General features: G+C 39.9%; 1 protein-coding gene across 2 annotated transcripts in view; it reads right to left on the bottom strand.

Annotated features, from left to right (window-relative positions):
* Positions 1 to 1,252: 1,252 nt before the first annotated feature.
* Positions 1,253 to 14,413, bottom strand: part of jag2b (jagged canonical Notch ligand 2b) — a 46,406-nt gene continuing 33,245 nt past the window's right edge. For both annotated transcript variants that reach the window (XM_041976277.1, XM_041976278.1), the window contains 14 exons: positions 11,915 to 12,074; positions 11,664 to 11,822; positions 11,403 to 11,516; positions 11,105 to 11,218; positions 10,856 to 10,969; positions 9,881 to 9,997; positions 9,588 to 9,615; positions 8,986 to 9,071; positions 7,468 to 7,581; positions 7,230 to 7,345; positions 6,699 to 6,956; positions 6,457 to 6,588; positions 3,969 to 4,119; positions 1,253 to 3,833 (listed from right to left, as the gene is read on the bottom strand). In XM_041976277.1, the coding sequence (XP_041832211.1) occupies positions 3,316 to 3,833; positions 3,969 to 4,119; positions 6,457 to 6,588; positions 6,699 to 6,956; positions 7,230 to 7,345; positions 7,468 to 7,581; positions 8,986 to 9,071; positions 9,588 to 9,615; positions 9,881 to 9,997; positions 10,856 to 10,969; positions 11,105 to 11,218; positions 11,403 to 11,516; positions 11,664 to 11,822; positions 11,915 to 12,074 (2,181 nt within the window). In that variant the 3' untranslated portion in view covers positions 1,253 to 3,315. The remainder of the gene's footprint in view (positions 3,834 to 3,968; positions 4,120 to 6,456; positions 6,589 to 6,698; positions 6,957 to 7,229; positions 7,346 to 7,467; positions 7,582 to 8,985; positions 9,072 to 9,587; positions 9,616 to 9,880; positions 9,998 to 10,855; positions 10,970 to 11,104; positions 11,219 to 11,402; positions 11,517 to 11,663; positions 11,823 to 11,914; positions 12,075 to 14,413) is intronic.

The raw sequence follows: 14,413 nt of genomic DNA, 5'->3' as shown, positions 1-14,413 counted from the left end.
CCCATTAGGCGAAGAGATCTACAGCAGCTCAGCCATATCTTTGCCAGATCTTTTCCACCACTTGAGGATTGAGTGTCCATTCCCCATACAGTAGGTTCCCCCTGGACAATAAATCTGCGCCCCTGTCCAGGACGCCCGGTTCATGAGTTGTAAGAAATTATTCTGGAGCTGCACCGCACAATCTATCTGTCTATCTATCTATCTGCCTGTCTGTCTGTCTGTAGGAGGTCAGAGTTAGCATCGCACTTTAAGTCCTCGGTAACCGGTCGTGCATTCCATGGTCATAGATCCCCTCGAAAAGCCTTTGAAAACGGATTAGACAGCTTACCCTGATGTGGTTGGGGCTGGGAACTGCGTTCGGCAACGTGCTCTTTGAAGTTATCGCCTAAAAACTGTTAAACAGTAAACCAAGCTAGCGTGACCGGCATGCTGAGGGAGTTCCTTAGCTGTAGTTCTACACAGGAAGAAAGCGAGAATGAAGTGGGAGTGGTCAGTTTGGCGTAGCAGTAGAGGGAGATGGAGCCCTGAGCAGTTCTACCAGTCTGTCATTGACAGACGTGTCATTGGAACTTCCGTAGTTGGTCACACCCAGGCCATTCCTATAGTGAAACACCGAGTGAAGTTAAAATAGGAACCTCTTTTTCCCTCTAAAACATAGCATAGAGGCTTTGGTTTGCAAAACTGCATCTCAACACACCACGAGAAATCTTAAACAATGCCCTTTGGACAAACAAAACCAAACTGGAGATGTATGGCCATAATTCACAGCAGTACATTTGGAGCAAACCAAACACAGCACATCAGCACAAATGCCTCATACAAACTGTCCAGCACAGTAGGAGCCAATGATTTGGGCTTGTTTTGATGTCACGTGACCGGCACAGGTTGTGGTTATTGTGTCGACCATTAAATCCTCTGTGTACCATATACAAATGTATACCATACAAATATCCTATGGTCAAATATCCAGAAATCCATGTAGAAATCCAAAACAAACCTCAGTGAACTGAAGCAATGTTGGAATGAGTGGGTCACAATTCACAATGCTAGTGAAAATAGTTCCAACTACTGAATGTTGGGTTGTATTTAGTTAATCCACAAACTGTTTGTCACTTACAAAAATTGAGTCAAAATGCACAAAGTAACATGTCACATGTATAGACCTTAAAAGATCATGCATGTTATTTATTTTTTGGTAGTGAAAAAGCTTCAGGACGGAGGATGCACAGCACACCAAACACAAGAATAATCATGAGGTGTCAAAACTGCTTTAATAAATAAGTGGAATGATTATTTAGAACAGTGAAACATCCACTCAGAGAATGGTAATGTCTTGACTTTGTTCTGTCCCTTGTTCAATAAAAAGGTATACAGTATACATATTTAGCTTTTAACACCAACAGTGATGCATCTTTAATTTTTTATTTTGCTGTGTCCCATTTACAGAAATACAGTGGTGTTTTGACTCTGAGACAATGAAAAGATATGAAAAAGGGGTAAAACTCTGTAATGTGAAACTGAGATGGTAACTTAAAACACGTCTGCAAAATTGCAAAAGAAAAACTGCATCTGCAAACATTGTTCCCTTCATTAAAGCCTTTGAACCAAACAGGAAGCTAATGCATGACATCCACATTTGACCTAACATCCACATTCATAACATTCAAAACTGCTATGGTGGATTGCTTGTTTGCAAATTTTTTTTCCCCCTCAACCCCATTGATTGGTGTTTTTATTCCAGAAATCTCCATGATAGCAAAATGAGACAAGAGTGCTTTACTCATGTGAATAAAACATGCCACAATTACACCACACAATGTCTGAAAAAAAATTATTTATCTTAATAGCGAAAACAAAACAACAAAAGTATATGACCATTGATAACACAATATTCATAAATAATTACATTAAGGCACCTGAAATAAAAGGGTTTGTGATGGGTTTAGAAATGGTTTGAAAACCTTAAGGGTATGATGTTGGCAGCTTTAAAATACTACTGTTTAACAAAGTTAAGTGTGTGGGGAGGCGGTGGAAGCAAAAAATAATAAAAATAAATAAAAACAATAAAAAAATGAGTTGGACCATTTCCAGCCTAATTACCCTTAAAATTATAAGCGGAAGTTGTGATGTCTTTTAAGTTATTCTGTTGTATAATATCATTTATATGCTGAAAAGCACCATTGATTTACTTTGTATACCCCAAAAAGAATTGAATTCCCTTGACAAACAATTTATAAACCCTTCAGAAAGACCTTTATAGGTGGTACCAAACTGTGAGACTCTTGATTTTGTTATAAAACCTGCCGGGTTGACTGATATAAATAAAAGGAATGGCATTGTAAAAAAGAAAAAAATAATAATAATAATAATAAAATAATAATAATAAAAATGTGTGACTTGTCTTTAAGTTACTTATTTCAAATATACACAGCGACTCCTATGTATTTACATGTATGTACAGAGTAGTCATTTTTGTTTTGATCAAATACCTTTTAATGGCGTTGCTGTGAAATTGAACTTTAAATGTACACGTATCCCTTTGAGATCAGAAAAAACAGGAGGTCAAACTGGGCAGCATGACTTGGAGCCACAACACAGCTCTTAGAAAGGCACTTGCTACCGACGCAAATACTGCAAAAAATCCCAAAACAGAGCTTTCAGCCAAGACAACTGAGGGACAAGAGAAGAAAAAAAAAAAAGATATGCAAGGCCACATAGTAGGCACTGGGGTTTCTGTCCCCTCTCCCCCTCCAGGCCAAGTGTTTTGGTAAGGCTGGCGCATGACGGCCACAGGTGGATTGGTGAGCGTAGCTGGAAGGCGACAAAGGGAGGGTTGGATGCAGAAGTCTGTTTCCCTCTAAACCCTTCCTTTACAGTCCCTTTAATGTGTATCTGCCCCCACAGACACTGAACAGGAGCCCACTTACAAGTTCGACTAAATCATAATCATTTGTAAACAAAAATCTTTATACACTTTTTTTAAACTCCATTACAATTATTAACTCTTAAATGGTACAATTCCATAACCAAAAAATTGCAGAAAGCCTCTTTTGCCTTCCAAAATAAACAACAAAAAAAAAGACATTTCAGCTTTGTACTACATGCAAAGAAAAAAGAAAACAGAGGCAAAAAAAAATCTGTTCACTGTGCTCTAGTCTCCTGAATCCAAAATTGAGTGACAAAAACTTGAAAACAAAAAGAATGGCTTATTAAATAACAAAGCCTTTTTTTTTCTTTCCAAAAGATGTCTGAAACTTAGAATAGTTGCTGCCTTGCAGCCTCTTTTGCTTCCACATTGTCCTTTGTTTATTTTTCTTATACACAATGGTCTCTGAGCTCTTTCTGACCAGTCAAGACTGCACCAACATTTTTCCAGCGGTTGTCTTTGGGGCTGTAGCTTTGGGTCCGATGGGGCGCTTTGAGTGGTGAACTGGAGCTGTGCAGCGTACAAATTACTCCCCCACTGGACTGCACTGCAGTCTTAGAGTACTTATAAACAAGCTGCTTGCCCGCCTCTGCTCCACCACACTCCTCCTCAAGCTCAAGCTCGCCTTCCGTCTCCTCGTCCTCCTCCCCCTCATCACACGTCCGACAGGAGGGGCCCATGAGTTTTTTGCGTTCCTGCTCAGCCTCCCTATTGCTTTCTTTCAGCTGTTGCTGCTGCCCCACGACGAGACGTAGTGGCTCCCACTGGTTGTTCACGTTGTCGTCAGCAGCCGATTGTGAGGTCCTCTCACGCTCTTTTCTTCGTTTGCGCGTCCACCATATGCATACAATGATGCAGAACAGGCAAAGCAAACAGAAGAGGGCACACAGAAGAGGAATCAGGTAGTCTGTGGAAAACAGAGGACAAAAATGAAGACAAAGGAGAGAATCAGCACAAGTGAGAATAAGTAGTAAAAAAAAAAAAAAACACCAGGGGCCCTATTACAAACCCCTGGGGTTTACCTTTGTTAATTATTACTCACCCACTGAAGGGGGCATGACCTGTGTTTCCACTTTGACTTCAATGACTGCAAGCATTATGGTGCTGTTGTGCCGCTTGGATAAAGTGCCCACAATGGCACTAGCAGTCTCCTGGACTAGACTGTGGTCTGGTAGGTCCTCTGGGTGAAAAGACTGAGAATGAAACCAGAGAGCAGAAGAAATGTAAGACAAGAGCCAGGAACAGGTATTAGGATTGGAGTGTTAGATGTTCCAGTTTTTCATTTATTACAATCAGATGCAGGGTTTCCCCACACAGACCAACATATGGCGCAGCACCACAGAATCAACTCCAAGTGCCACCGAATCCGCCCCCCAGAATGTGATTTTGAAATAAAAAAAAAAAAGGGCTGTCAAAAATTACACGTTAATGGCGCTAACTAAATCAATTGTGTTGGCAATTTTAATGCGGCATAGGGATGTCACGATTATTTCATTTTACAATTCTCATTAACAATGTCACTGCTTCGATTAGTCAATCGTAAACATCCTCAAAATCGTCACTTTATAACAAATATGTATGAATTATATCAGCGGATCAGCGCGACTTCTGCGTGGGATGAAAAACACAAATACCACTTCTGCGTGTTTGTCTTGCTTTTGTTTTGGTTCAGTGAGGGTTGCAGAAGAAGCTGTCTGAGTGGGATACTACAGCGGAGGAAGAGTTTTTCCCCTCCAAACAAATGGATTAACACATGCTTGTCTGATTTTATTTTTATTTTGCTTTTGGGTTAAAGAAAGATGATCAAGGTGTGATGGAGGACAGTTCACTAGCCTGTACAAGGTTGCAGAGAAAGGAGGAAATACATCCAATATGTTTCAGCACCTGTAGAATAACCAGCAGCTATTTATGCTACAGAAAAATATGCACAATATTTTGGATAAATGACTAATATTTATCAAACGTAGCATTGAAATGAAATGTTATTGTGTCATTTGGTATTTTGTTATGTACGACTCTGGTTGGTCCTACAGCGTAATGTGACGCGTTCACTGAATGTTGTCTTATAGCCCACAGATGAGAAAAAAGACTAGTTTGGTTAAAAACTAGCTTGGTTAAATTGTGCTAATGTTTATCTAATCTAACATTGAAGTGAAATGTTATTGTGTCATTTGCCATGTTGTAATTATGTACGACTCGGGTTTTCATCCAGTGTAATGCGACAAGTTCAGCAGCATTCACTGAATGTCACTTTATTGCCTACAGATGGAAAAAAAAAATTGGTTAAAAACAAGTTTGGTTAAATGGAGCTAATTTTTATATAACGAAACATTAGAATTAAACTGTATGGTGTCGTTTGCTATTTTGTAATTATGTCCAACTTGGGTTGGTCATCCAGTTTAACGGGACGCGTTCACTTAAAGTTATGTTATACAGATAAGAAAAAGAAACCAAATACGTCTTTTGTGATGGATAGTTTCGCATTTCAAACATAATCAATTTATGTATTATTTATGTCCTAAACAAACAACACCTATTCTGCTAAAGGACAGCTGGAAATCAAAGCTAACTGGATGTTTTTCCTGTGTTTCCAAATTCTCTACTCAGGTTGAAAAGTAATGTTCAAAACCATTTTTACTTTGCTTTCTTTTTATATTAATTAGTTTTTGAAGGATGAAAAGATAGATCTAAAAATAATAGACATAGGGAGTGTTCAGGTGATTTTACACATTATATTGCTAGGCAATTGATTTAAGCATAACAATTGTAATAATCGTAAGAAATTGTGATTATTTCACTATAATCGTACCAAAAAAATTTGTAATCGTGACATCCCTAGCGCGACATCGTAAGCCCAATATGTCTGCCATTTTTCTGTTATGACGGTGGGACATGGAGATAAAAAAGATGAGTTGGCTAGCTACGGATGGATTGAATAGAAAAAGAATATTGTTAGAACAAATAGGCGTCAAACCTGTGGATGATGATTTTACCATCCATACTTTTGCCGGTAAGAGGGTTCAACACCTGCACTTTTCTGCACGTTTTAAAAAAACCTATCTATAAGTTTTGGATAAACTGTGCAGCGCTCTGCCTCCTCCTCCCCCCCTCCCTGTCCTGCTGTGCCGTGACCAGCTGATCAGAGGACGAAGCTAGCGGTTCATGGTTCACGCTGGCAAATATTTAACCCAAATCCATGTTTTTGTCAGAACTTTCCTATAACAAAGTACCTGACACATGTGGTAGAAAGGATTTATACTTCAGCTATGCAGGGGCGGGTCTAGAAAAGTTTTAATGGGTGGCTAAGGCAAAGGCACTTACCAGGAAAAGGGGGGCATAAATTAGACCTTTTTTAAGGTCTAGATTTTAAAAAATATTGAACTGATAATTACAACTAAGTGATCATCTAAATGTAAAAATTGCCCGCTACACACACTTTACATACACCCAATGGCGGACTCCACAGACCACCACAACACCGCGACAGTGGTGTCAAAATACAATGAAAAAAATTTAGGTTAATCACTTACTATAGCCACTTCTACAGCATCTGGATTCGAATGGGAAAGGTCACAAAGCAGAAGAAGGGTGTGATCTTTTGCCAATCTTCTGGTGTCAGGTAGATACCTCAGCTCGAAGCAAATATTTTCCACTGTTGTTCCCTGCATATGCACACACAAAGTCATTTATCAGAACAAATAAAAAAAAATCTGAACAGTTTCAAACCACAAGGAACAACAGGAAGAAAACTTAAATGTGAACAATGACTTACAGGAGGTACTTTGTCTCTGTTGAAGACAAGTGTTATGCGGCCGCAGCTGTTGTCTAAATGGCCGCTGTTTGGCTGGCACTTGGTGCTTTCTTGTGGAGGTGAAGGTCCAGCCATAGCACAAACCCCCCAGTGATTGCAAGGGGGGGAGAAGCAGGTGTAGTAGCTGTGCTCCAGACACTCCCGTCCAGCCGGGCAGAACTGCTGTCTCTGGTCCTGCTCTGACGGCTGGAGTCGGCATGGATGACGACCACACAGCACCTGGTGTCACAAGGCCATGCAACATGTAACCCCTGAAAATATTTACTTGTGTTTCCCTAATTGTTGATATTTTAACCATCGATTTTCTACTTATTTCTTTAAGTTTGCAATTTGTCCTTTTGGTTGCAGGTGTGCAAACAACAAGGGAAAGAAAAGTAGCTTGAGGACCTTGTCCTGACCCCCAGTTTATGTTAACTCATGTTTACCTAGCCATACCTGCATACCCATATGTAAACAGATAATTAAACTTTTAAGAGCTGTAGGGGCGATTACCTTGGTACATTGCACTTTGCCATTGATGCAGTTGCAGCTGTTGCACTCCTCCTCCCAGTGGCTGCCATGCGGAAACTGCAGCCCAGCATAGTGACATGTCTTTCCAATACCTATGACTGCAAACAGACATAAAATGCCATGTTGAGCCTTTGCATGTGTTGTATAGAGTAAATTAATCAGTGGATAAAAGTGATTTGCAACTTTGACAATAGAAAATACAAAAAGGAAATTTATTTACACTCGTTGCATCGGGTTCCTGTTCTACCAAGAGGACAGATGCATCGGAAACCATTGATCTCATCAATGCAGGTGGCACCATAGGCACAGGGAGAAGACTGGCACTCATTGATGTCTATGGATATAAAATAGCATGTTTAATTTAGACACAAATACTAAAGTCAGTTTTAAACTATGACATGTATAGCAAAGTTAAGGGACCACCAAGGTAGAAAAAACTAAGGGGCCATCCCCACGACGCCAGATTGCAGCAAAACCACAAAAGTATTTTAGCAAACCACCCGTTTATCCCCACGAAGCCTCCATGAAACCGACCAAGTCTGAAGCCAAGTATCAAAGTGGATAAGTTTGAGTCCTCTACCGTCTGTGCTACTGTGCGGACAGCGAAGATGCACAACTCGAGGATATGACGTCAATGTGACGAACACGTGCTGATTCCCAATTCACCCTTCCTCGAGTTTTTTTTGATTTGTAGTCAAGCATTTTTGAAGAAGAAGCTCAACTTCTTCATTAGTCCAAAGAAATGTTTCTCTTTTGCTTCGCAGTGAGTCCTCAGCCATCTTCTTTTCTGTTGTGCAAACAATCTGTTAAATAGTAATAGGGAAGCCTAGTACTAGCTGCATAGTAGAGATAAAGTCATTAGGACGTTTAGAAAAGATGGATGTAGCTATCATGATGCTTTGCTTTGTGGACAACCATTTTGAAGCCACAATTTTAGCAACTGACCACCACCATTTTTGTTTAACTCTCAGAAAGGCTAAAACCATAAAAATGCTAAACTTTAAGTGGTGTTCTCATTTAAACCAAGTTATACGATAAAAAACAAAGTCAGCTGTAACTAACATTTTCCATTAAGTGTTACTTATTGTTGTAACCAGCCTCAAGTGGACTTTGAACTGTAGTTTTTTGCAGCTTCAAAATTCTGACAGTGCCAAAGACTTTAAATTACTCTTTTGCAATTTGACTGCTGTTATAACTTGCATTAAAAATGATCACAATGTTCTATGAAGGTTTGTAAGCTCTATGTCACAGTTATTGCTTGCAACAAATACAAATTGCTAAACTCCCTCGGTCTGTAGCCGCCTCAAAATCAGTGGGAACCCACAGCCATTGTCAACAAGATTATCACATAAACAGAGTCTGGATGAGAATTCTCAAATTTGAGCCTGGCTACAAAGGTGAACGCTATCCGGCCAAAACAAAGGAGCAGAGAAGAAGAATTTCAGGGTCACTGAGTAATTTGTCTTCAGCGTGTGAATGTGCGACTGTGAGAGTATGGAGGAGGGATGACCTCTGACCCCTAAGGCGTTGAAGGACCAAGAAAAATGGTAGAGCGCTTGCACTTAGGTGTCAATGTGTCCATCTAATCCTTGTCCTTACCTTTTTTTCTAAGCTCCCTCCTTACTCAGTCTATACAACCTCTTTATTATACTGTGTTGCCATGACTACATTATGGTCTTAAGGGTCTTTGTATATTTACTTTCCAACAAAAAGAGTATGATATCGTTAGGTAACTTACTAATTCTGCAGTCTGGGCCTGCAAAACCAGGGGCACACTCGCACCGAAACCAATTGATACCGTCCACGCAAATCCCGCCGTTGTAACTGCGAGGAAAGAAATAAATTAGATGAGGATGTACATCCTTTCCAGCTGCAAGAAAGTACATTGTGTGTGTGTGTTAGTGGTGGGGGTCACAAAGCTCAATTCAACTCATCAATACAAGCCTCCACCTTTCAGATGCTAATAGGCGTGTCCAGTCCCTCCCCTCCCCTCCTCTCATCATACCTCCTCAAAGCCAAGCTTCCCCCCCAGGTCGCACACGAAGAATAGACTCGTACACCCCCCTCTCTGCCACTCAACCTTCCCCCCACCTGCATTCACCACAGGGTAGGTGGGACTCTTGTCCTCCCGATAAAACTCCCACATCTCACTGTCCCATTCAATACCCGAGCCTTGTCAGTGAGATGCCCCTTTGAGGCTTGGTTTAAAAAAAAAAAAAAAAAAAAAACTGACTGCTTTTTAGTAGCCCTTCACCCCTCCAGCCAACAAGGTCTGTGTAAGGTGTAGAGGGAGGAAGGGTGACTAGGGTTAATGTGTACAAGGCAAGAAATGTTACATACCATGGATGAGGGTTGCAGTCGTCTGTGTCTGTTGGAGAAAAAAACATTTGTGTTAAACCCTTTTTCACTAGCCATAGATATCTTACATTATATTCATTTGGAAATCTTTGAAAAGACTTAGAAAATCTAGAGAATATCCTCCAAGAACTAAGTGAAAATTAAAATTTAAATACTGTTTAAATTAACATGACATTTATAATACATGCTCCAAAAAAATTTAAAATGTACAATAGTCATTCAAAACCTGGTTATTTTCCTGTCTGTTACATTAAAACACATGTAGAGAAACTAACTTTGTCCACAGGTGGGGCCCTCCCAGCCATCTTTGCAGATGCAGGAGAAGGTGTCTCCTCCTCCTACACACGTTCCACCATTGGAACAAGGACTAGAGGCACATGAGCTGTTCTTGGCTGAGAGAAGGGAGAGGATGAGTCAAAGATAATCAAGATGCTATAGGTTGTTAAAATATTGACTGCATAATAAATCAAACAAAAGTTTACAGCTTTTTTGCAGGAAAGTTTTTTGTGTTTACAGCAACGTAATTTTAACTTAACTGTTGTCCTAGCAACTAACCACTTAATATTGCACAGATTTATTAAAAGCATATTAGCCAGCGGAAATCCAAAGCTAAATGTTTCAGTCACACACTAAATGTCAGTCAGTAAAAGAAAGAATGCAATTTCAAAACAACAGCTAAAGGGCTTTGCACATCAGATGCTTAAAACATATGACCAAGAAAACAACACTACCGAAACTGCCTGAAAAAAAACTTGTATCAGGCAAAGATTGTATGAGGTCATAAATAATGTGCTTGTATATGCAAAAGTGTTACATTAATTTTAAATTAGCATCATGACAGAAAGCTTGACTCTGATTAAACTGTACATTCTAGTGCCACTTATTGCACTATTTGCAATTGCATTATTTGTGTTGACTTAGCTATCATGTCATGATTTTCTAGCAAAATTTCATTTTTCCAAGAATTTGTTTCCAGCGTCACCATGGGCCCATATGCAGCTGCATTAGTTGCATACACACTAACAGCTTTAAACAACTGCACATGCTTGCTATGTTGCTCATAATTTAACTAATTGCAAACCAAAATGACATTTTGATACAGATGTAAACAAGAACAATTCTTACAGGAATCTAAAGAATTTAAAAACATTCATATTTCTTACTTTAAACCTACAAAGGCAAAGCTGTAAGCAGCACTTTGAGCATTAGCTTCTCAGCAACTTTATAAATGATAATATAATGCTTCCTACCTGTGTTGCATGTGTTTCCTCCCCATCCAGGTGGACAGGCACAGCGGAAGACATCCCCGTGGTCATAGCAGGTGCCCCCATTACTACAGGTGGTTTCATCACACTGCCTCTCGCCTGACGCGAACACAAAAGGCACATTAAATTCATACAACTAGTACAAAAGATTAATTTACATAAGTGCATTTTAATAGTCATAGAATAAAAAAATATGTTGCAAAGTGGAGATGCAACACAGTCGACGTAACTCACGGGAGTGGCAGGTCTTGCCCTTCCAATTGTCAGCACACTCGCAGTAGAAGTCGTTCACCAGGTCAACACAGTGTCCGCCATTCTTACACGGGTTGTGTCTGCACTCGTTGACGTCTAAGAAAGGAGGAAGATGACTCAGTTATTCATTCACTCATTAATAAGCTTCTGTCTACACCGTACAAAGAGATTCAGACCAGCGCAAGTCGGAGGCTTAACACCAGGCTTGAGTTTTTGTTTGGAAAGATTATTAAAAAAGAAGGCTATTTGCCATGAATCACGCTAGAGTTCAAGAACTCACTGAGGTCGCAGAGTTGACCCTCCCAGCCGTCCAGACAGAGGCACTGAAAGGAGTTCACCCCGTCGATGCAGGTCCCTCCGTTTCTGCAGGGGTTGCTGATGCAGTCATTAACATCTGAAAGAAAAGAAAAATACTTCAGTATTCAGTAATAAAGAAAATTTTACTATTCAGACAATCTTTCTGCAAGACTATGTTATTTCTGTGCATGTCTAAAATATTATTTCGCTTTTTTATCTAAAAGCACCACAAGCCTCTACGTACTTTCATGACAGTACATGCCACTGAAACCCAGATCGCAGATGCACGTGAAGTTGCCTGCTGGCTGACTGACGCACTGACCCCGCGGACCACAGACATTAGATGATATGTGCTGAACTCCAGAGTGATTGATTGCTATAGGAATGGTGCAGATGTCAATCACTGCCAGGAAAAAAGAAAAAAGTTGGTTCAGTTTCAATTGTTTGTCATATAGGTTTGCTCAGATCCAACTAACTGCATGTTACTTCATTCACCTGGACAAGGGGCTTGGCAACTCTCTTTGGGCCTTTCGCACGTCTTTCCCTCGAAGCCTTCGGGACAAGCACAGTAGAAGTCCTGGTCCATGGTGTGGCATGTGGCCCCGTTCTCACAAGGGTCTGGATCACAGGTGTCTGAGGGAGACCAGCTAGGTATCTTTGAGAATGTGAAATAAGGAAAGATTTATAATAAGACAAAAATATACAAATACCAAATTATAGCATTTATTATTGTGGATTATTGCATTTATTTTACATTGTTCATTGCATTTGTAATAATAAAAACACAGAAGTCATTAAAGCCAAATAAAAAATGTAGAAGTGCAAAAGCTAAATGCATGAAAGTAAATACAAAGAAAGAAAATTAGATGACAGCCAAGGGGAAGAAAACAAGGATTGTATTATTACTTTAGCTTAATGCTGGAAAACTAATGAGTCAGCCAACCTCTGTGGTTAAAAACATATTTAAACTGGGCATTTGTTCAGTCAACAAAATGTGACTGATCAATGATGGCTTTTAAGAAATAACTTCTGTAACTTACACTTGCAATGATATTAATTTGCAATATGTTTAGCCAGGATGTTGCTTGTGCTGATAAGTTGAATTGGGCCATCTTTTACGATTTATGATGCTTAACTTCAGTTAAATACAGATAAAGATGCAGTTCTCATCGCAGAAATGAGCACCTCCATTTCCTTCACAAATGGGTCCAAGTAAAGTCATTCGACAGTCAAAACATTTAACAAACAGACATCTTAGAGACATCTAGCACTTCTCTCTTCTATAAGCACTCTCAAACAAATACAACCCTTTTCTGGTGCTGAACAGCTACACTGGATCTTGAAGAAGTGTGCACTGCTTTTCCCACAGGCATCTGGACAGCGGTCGTGGGAAATGAAAGGGTTTTTCCATTTCAACACACATTATCATTGCACAAAAAACACTTTGTTGACAAGCACCAAGACAATGAAGTAAGAGAAGCCAAAGCAGTAAAGAAAAGAGGGATAAAGTCTGCGTAAATGAGAAGTTTAGTGGGCTCAGGCCAGCACTGCAGTTCAGAACAAAACAAAGGTAAGCAGACGAGCAAAGTAAGCCTCAGAAACTTTTGTTAAGCTCCTCAAGGGAATCCATGCTTTTGCTTTTAAATCTCTACCCTGCTTAATCTCCCAAGATTGTTTTGAGAGATGCAAAGTGGACAAAAAGCGTAAGAACTGACTGGTCTAACATCATGCAGAGGCACAGTTAACATTAGACAAATGATCTGACACAGGCAGAACATAGCCTGGCCTTATCATGCCCTAGTTAACGTATTTAGCTATTTCTAAATGCAGCAATACAATGGTTGCAGAAAAAATCTCAAGTAAATGTAAACAGAAGCCTACTGTGCATAAACTCTGGGTTGCACCTCATTGCCATTTAAGGCGCTGATTAAGGGAGGTAGAGCAGGGCAACAGGGTGGGTAGGTTTGTGGTCACACACAGTTTATTTTACCATAAGTGTCAGGGCCAGATACCTCTTTTTCTTCAACCTTTCAGTGTGTGTGGTCAGAGGATCATGTCTGGGACCAAGTGTGTCAATAAATCATACTGTACTGCTTGCACCATTCACAGAGACATTTTTCAAGAGAAATTTTCACTGAAGCAAACGGTGCGATATTACTGACTTGTGGACAAGCACAAAAAACGTTTTTATTACTTAAATTGTTTGTAGAATATTCCCAAATAAGTAAAATCAGTATATAGTTATACCAAGATCTATAACACAAATTCATGTTATAAACATCTACAATTAGTTACTTTAGCCCTCCTGTTCTACTCAATTTTAACAATATCCTGCAAGAGACAACTAAAGTCGATGCTTTCAGTATCCAACAGTTCAGTATATGAGGTTGGGGGAAAAACTGTATTGTTCAATCAAGCTTCCACTGACCCAAGACAGGATGAGAAGCACTAATCAGAGAAATATGATGCTGGGGGCGTTGTAGTTTTGGCACGACATGACAGGAATGTACACTCTGCCACAGCAGGCATCAGAGTTCTGTAGTATGCGGGCAAAACTCCAACATCACCTCATTCAGAGAGGCTCACATTTATAGTAGAGAAGCTAAATCAGGACTGGCTCCAGACCAGCAATGTCCTCCATTCAGGGCCCCAGAGATGAAGTGAAGTGTCAGTTTCCTCACTGATAACCTACATTCAAAGGTACAGCAAGGACACTGATACATAGGGACTATATGAAATGAAAATGAAAATAAAAAGTGGGTCTGACTGCAGGGTTGGAGCCATATTACACAACTTATGCAGAGCAGAGCAATGATTTTGCATGTTGGGTCAAACATTGGTTGGTGCAGTAGAGTTGTTTTCACTGTATTGCAATTCACTTTACAACAGTCTACAACCAGCAGGACACCATCACCTTATATATAAAAATCAGTTGTTCATGAGAATGACCATCACACCTCAAGCCATGGGCAGCTGTTAATGTCCAACTATTTA

This window comes from Melanotaenia boesemani, chromosome 22 (genome assembly GCF_017639745.1).
Source record: "Melanotaenia boesemani isolate fMelBoe1 chromosome 22, fMelBoe1.pri, whole genome shotgun sequence".
NCBI lineage: Eukaryota > Metazoa > Chordata > Actinopteri > Atheriniformes > Melanotaeniidae > Melanotaenia > Melanotaenia boesemani.
Note: the sequence above shows the minus strand (reverse complement) of the source record. Positions and strands in the feature narration are given on the sequence as shown.